Source organism: Impatiens glandulifera, chromosome 1 (assembly GCF_907164915.1).
Source record: "Impatiens glandulifera chromosome 1, dImpGla2.1, whole genome shotgun sequence".
NCBI lineage: Eukaryota > Viridiplantae > Streptophyta > Magnoliopsida > Ericales > Balsaminaceae > Impatiens > Impatiens glandulifera.
The window spans coordinates 28789496-28796147 of NC_061862.1; the positions used below are offsets into that span (position 1 = coordinate 28789496).

At 33.9% G+C, this 6652-nt stretch overlaps 1 protein-coding gene across 1 annotated transcript; it reads right to left on the reverse strand.

Moving 5' to 3' along the window:
* Window positions 1–2882: 2882 nt before the first annotated feature.
* Window positions 2883–5661, reverse strand: LOC124921325 (G-type lectin S-receptor-like serine/threonine-protein kinase LECRK3). The gene is given in 4 exon segments (XM_047461967.1): window positions 2883–3333; window positions 3336–4085; window positions 4161–5377; window positions 5379–5661. Coding segments are annotated over 4 exon segments (2571 nt in total). The 5' UTR covers window positions 5654–5661; the 3' UTR covers window positions 2883–3004.
* Between the last annotated feature and the right edge of the window lie 991 nt (window positions 5662–6652).

Consider the following 6652-nt stretch of genomic DNA (forward strand, 5'->3'; position numbering starts at 1 on the left):
CTAAAAATAATGAATGCAACCAGCCATTATCTTCCAAATGATAACCATCTAATAGTCTCATCTAATTGACACATTGTTGAATAGTAATGGAGTTGTATATAATGTTGTTTGACATTTTTTTATTAGTTTGTATTCAGCATTGGATTCCAAATTTTATAGAAAGTTTCTTCATGATATGCCACAAACAAAAATGACGATGAGCAGTCCTGGAAGTGTTCATTTTCGAGACGTTTTTTCCAGAATTTTCACATTTTTGGGATGTTGTCCCTCACATTTTCAATGAAAATGTGCAAGTTTGGAAGAAATAGTCCCAAAAATGTCAAAATTTGGAAGAAAACTTCTAGAAAATATAAAAATTGTCCCGATTATAAATTTATTTTACATACTATAGTTTTTTTTTACTGTATATACAAAAATAAATCATATAAAAGGTTGAAATTCCCGTTTTTGAACTATATATATATAGTTGATGAATAGAAAAAAATTAATAATGGTCTCAGAAGTCAACAAAAATTGGAGAATAAATTGAGTTTTTATAAAGAGAAAAATTTAAAGACATTCATATTGAAGGAGTGAATGACTTTTAAAATGATGTGACAAAAAAAGTGGTGAACTCCATAATGAAATTAAATTACCACAGTAATTCTAATAAAAAGAATAATATCAAAAGATATTTTGACTAGAAAATTTACAAACATGTTGGCGTTAAGAGTTGAGTTTGAATAAAAACTTTTTTTTAATTTAATTTATTATTATATTTTTTTTTGTGTATTAATTTAAATAAAATCATCTTTTTGTCATTTATTTTAATTATTTATATATTAATAAATTAAATAATATTTGTTTATAATCCATTCCAATTAGAGGTGTTTTTATATTAATAATTTGTTAGAATATCTTATTAATAAATATTACCAAGGCGGGAAGAGAGAAATAAACCATTATCTATATAGAATTAAAAATTGATAATATAGTTGATGGTACCTCATTTGAAAATTTTAGATAGTTAATTAAGCCAAACAAGATGTTTTGTTAAAATCTGACTTGATTGGCTCTACAAGTTGTAATGATTGATAACATGCATTATTTTAGGATTTTGGATTGGAGTAATTGTAATAACCTAGAGGGAGGGAGAAATGAGTAATGATTTGTGATAATTTTGAGGAGATAAAAATATTTTTGGTAAACTTATTTAAAGAGTATTGATATATAATAATAAAATAATAAATAGTAATTTAAAATAAAAGGTATTTTAGTATTTTGGGTAATGAATTAAGTGATGTAATTGATGAGAGAGGGAATGAAAAGATGTTTGAGTGAGTTGAGTTATTTAAATAACCCCAACTCGAACAAGGCCTTAATTTTGATTATCTATATATACATAATGATGCTTAATTTTTAAAGTGTCCGGATTGCCGGGTCGAGAGCTGTGGTTAATTTGGATATATGTGAAAGTAAATGGATACTTGGGTCGGATTGTGGTTTGACCCGCCCATAAACTTAAAACGGTTAAAAATAAAATTAAAAATGCTATAGATATGGTTCGAACTTGCAACCTAACAAAACAAGTACAATCTTTTAACCAACTAGACTAATAACACTTTATATTTTAAATTCAACCCAAAATTTGATAAACGCGTGACATTTTAACAATATAAGTTCAACTTTTTAACTAACTAATCTATATATATATATATATATATATATATATATATATATATATATATATATATATAATGATACTTAATTTTTAAAATGTCTGAATTGCCGGGTCGAGAGCTGTAGTTAATTTGGATATATATGAGAGTAAATTAATACTTGGTCGGATTGTGGGTTGACCCACCCATAAAAATTTTACCGTAATATTTTTTCACGATTTTTTATATTATTACTCGTGCAAATGCACGGAATATATACTAGTTTATTTAATATTATTATTTGAGAGAAATTGATAATATAAACCATTTTAAATATATTTTATTTTATTTAATATCACACTACATTAATTAAACACAAACACAACTTAAGAGTCATATATTCATATATTCATATATATATATATATATATTCATATATTCATATATATATATATATATATATATATATATATATATATATATATATATATATATATATATCAAAATTTAAATTTAGTTTAAACCCCTTTTTTAAAATTTATTATTTCAATCGAGTTCATATTATATTTTTCAATGAAAATATATATAATTGATGTTTAGTTCAAACCTCTTTTTTAAATTTATTATTTCAATCTAGTTTATATTTTTCAATGAAAATATATATAATTGTTGTTGTAATAGACTTTATTTTGTTTATTCCAAAACAATTTAATCAAATTTAGTTAACATTTAATTATAGAGAAATCTCTATATATATATAATGATGCTTAATTTTTAAAGTGTTCGGATTGTCGGGTTGAGAGCTGTGGTTAATTTGGATATATGTGAGAGTAAATGGATACTTGGGTCGGATTGTGGGTTGACCCGACCATAAACTTAAAACGGTTAAAAATAAAATTAAAAATGCTATAGGTATGGTTCGAACTTGCAACCTAACAAAATAAGTACAATCTTTTAACCAACTAGGCTAATAACACTTTATATTTTAAATTCAACCCAAAATTTGATAAACGCGTGATATTTTAATAATATAAGCTCAACTTTTTAACTAACTAATCTATATATATATAATAAGCTTAATTTTTAAAGTGTCCGGATTGCCGGGTCGAAAGCTGTGATTAATTTGGATATATGTGAGGGTAAATGGATACTTGGGTCGGATTGTGGGTTAACCCGCCCATAAAAATTTTACCGTAATATTTTACCGTAATAAAATATTAAATAAACTAAACATAATAAAACAGTGTATATAGTAAGTGATTACACTAAACTGAAATACCCTTAAATATTAATAAATTAAAATATCCTTAAATACTACTCAAGATAATAAAACTAATATATCTGTTACCTCTATTAAACTTAAACATCTAGAACGAGCTAGTAAATGAGAATGGATCGGGAGGAATGGAAACAGCGACAGATCCCTCTAGCATCTGCGACACTTTCTTCATCTCTGGCCTAAGCGAAGGTTCTTCTTGGATGCACCATAACGCAATCATCACAAACCTTTCCACCTTTCCAAAGTCATTCATGGCTTCCTCATCATCTTCCACTAACTGATAAATCATCCCATCTTTGAAGCAGTCGAAAGCCCAATCCGATAATATGATCTCTCCCTCACACTTGGCTTTCTCATCCACATTCCTCCTACAACACACTATCTCCAACAACATGATTCCAAAACTGTAAACGTCACTTTAATAGTGACGGGCTTCTTCTTGAACCATTCGGGGGCGATGTATCCTTTTGTCCCTCTTATCATGGTAGTCGTTCTAGATTGATCCGTCTTGAGGAGTTTTGCCAATCCGAAATCGCAAATTCTAGCTGTGAATGTTTCGTCTAGAAGAATGTTTTGTGGCTTAATGTCGCAATGTATGATTTGCTTGCTACATTCTTCGTGAAGATAAGTAAGTCCTTTTGCTATTCCGAATGCAATTTGCACTCTTCTATTCCAACTTGGCCTTGAGTTTCCGAAAATGAAGCCCGCTAAAGAACCGTTGATCATGTACTCGTAGACAAGCATACGGTTATTCCCTTCGTCGCAATATCCTAGGAGCTGAACCAGGTTCTTGTGATTTGTTCGGCTAATGGCACCCATCTCGGCTTTGAATTCTCTGTCCGTGTTCTCCCCTATATCCATCGAGTTTATCGTCTTAACCGCAATAATTTCTTCACTACTTCCATTCTTTAGCACCCCTTTGTAGACAACCGCGAAAGCCCCTCTTCCCAATTCATCCTTGAATTCCCTGGTCGCTATTTCGAGCTCTTTGTACGAGAAAAATCTAAGATTATTCCTGCCTGTCGAATGTGGCCTGGCGATTATCGTCTTCTTGCTCTTGATGACCCAGAAGGTTGCTAAGATTAGAACAATGTTCAGGAACATCGAACTTCCAAATAACACTGATACAGTAAGGATCAGACCACGTTGTATACTATTCCGACCGTCCCCTGGTAACGTAAGTGTTATAAATCAATGACAACCAAAGAAAAACTGAGAAACCCTAAGAATTAAGAAAATTTTACCAGGAAGATCATGAGTGTTAGGAGCTGTTGTTAAGTTGGCTCTTCTAATCTTAACCAAGGCTTTACCACCAACAGAAGGATGAACTTTTCCATTAGAAACAGGGCTCCTCTTCTTCCAGCAACTACCATCTCTAAAGATTGCAACGTCACAATAACAATCACTCAAGCACGCCGCTCGGCACCAATCTTCGGTAACCGGAACATAGAACTCGTAATCGTTCAATGGCCAATCCGTGTTAGTCAAATCGACGAACCCAAAATTATACGACTCTTGTCCATCAGCATCGCAATCCTGCGGAGCGAAGTTCGGTTTGCAGCCGCTCAACGGATCTTTTAAGTCGAACGGGGTGTACCCAGATGGGCACTCGCACGTTGGTCTTTGATCAGCTCCAACCACACAAATACTGTTGTAACCGCATGCCCCTGCCCCGTTCCATTGGCGTATGCTCATGCATATATCCGAAGGAATGAATGACAAGACACTCCAATTCATGGATCGGCCGGCAGCTGCATCGACAGATTTAGGGTAGACATATTGACGTAGAACTCCATCGTAGTCGAGAATTGTTCTTAGGTAAAACTGGGTTGAGTTATTGTTGTTTGATGGGAATAGATTCATCAATATTGTTCCATTCCTAGCAGTGAGATAGATATACCCTGTTTCGTTGTATATCAATTGGAAGCCGCTGCCAACGGAATCACTTGACCAGTAAGCTGAATAAACATCGTCCAATGGATACCTTCTTGTGTAAAGAACTAGATTTCCATCAGCTTGCATTTCAAGCTGAAATCGTCCATTAGAAAAATTTGTGTTCAATAAACGGGAGATGAGTTTACTCCCTTGGTTAAGCGTTTGAGTGGGCAAGATTGTGTCGGTCGGTTCATCGAAACTCTGCCACAAAGTGGTTGAGCCACTACTATTACCCAGGATTACGAAATTGCCGGAGTCGAGCATGGCTGCGTTGCTTAGGCTACTTCTTGAAAGTCCGGCGGACCAAATCTGGGAGCCGTTGGGATTTGTAAGTTGGAAACGGTTACTTGTGAGCTCGATTTTGGAACCTTCAGGGGCGGGTGTTTGTGGGTTGGCTGACCAAACGATGGTTTTGTCGGGGATTTTGTTGAACCAAATGGAGAGAAGATAGCCGGAAGAAGGTCCATTAATGTTTTGGAAACCGAAGGCGAAGTCTCCTGATGGTGAGGTCCAATAAGAGTTATCTGTTGGCTAAGAGTGATGAGCCTATAGTTATGACCTGGTTTGAAGATTGGGCTGAGCTTGAAAATGGCTGCAGCAGCAGAAATAGGAAACAGAGGATCAAGACTAGGGTGGGTCTGGGAAGTGAAGAAGAGAGCGCCATGGCTGTGGTGGTGAATGGTGATGGAGTTTCTGCTCTCCAGACCAGTTTTTGTTGGAGATCAGTCAATCCACTCTGTAATTTAACCTTCCTATTCAAAGAAGAAGGAAGGAAGACTTTGTTTGATAACAGTTGACCCATAAGTCATATGATTCTATTTCATTGGCTGGCCTATCAATGACTACCATTATCCAGGTTTGGTTTTTATTTTCTTCTAGTGATTAATTAAGAGATGAAAAATGATTGGGAGCACATCTTGGGGAGTGACTTGTACAGCGAAAGTGACATCGTTGTTATACGAAAGTGACCTCGTTGTTATACGAAAGTGACATCGTTGTTATACAAAAGGGACGCTATCATACAAAAAAACCTCATTGTTATACAAAAGGGACGAAGTCGCTTTTGTATAACAGCGATGTCACTTTAGTATAACAGCGATGTCACTTTCGTTGTACGAGTCGCTCCCCCAAATCGTACTCCCTATCATTACTCTTAAGAGATTTACTATTCTAATTAATAACTATTGTCAAATAATTTTCATTAAAACTATAGTAAATGAAGATTTTACTTTTCTATTTCTACTCCGCGTGATTGTGTTGTGTTCAACCATCTAGAGTAGTGATTTACAGTCTTCTTATACTTGATTGGTCAAAACAAAATTTGACCCGAAAAATAAATGTCCCCAAGAAAATAAAGATCACCCATCATATTGAATAACGTGTGATTTGGGTTTTGTTAAGAGGAAAACAAAGACCACTGTTACATACCTTGTTACCATTTTCACAGTTCTATTATTGACATTGAACTTTGTTAAATCGGCAACTTACATTTCCTGCAACTAGGCATGAGTAAGTAAGTAATCTCATAAACTACTGCCCCAATGAATCAATCTTTCATGGGTCCCCTGTGGAACCCAAGTGTGCTAAAATTGCTAAACCAATCAGATCAAGGTCATGGTGGTGATTATGTACTTTGGATTCACTGTATTCATCCAAGCTTTCCTGTCCTCGTTCCATACACCATTAGCAGAGACCTGCACAACAAAATATTAACATTCTGTATTAAATTGTGGTCATTTGGAAACCTGGCATATTATCTATTCAGACGTATGTCAAAAAACCCTACATCAAACAAGGCCTA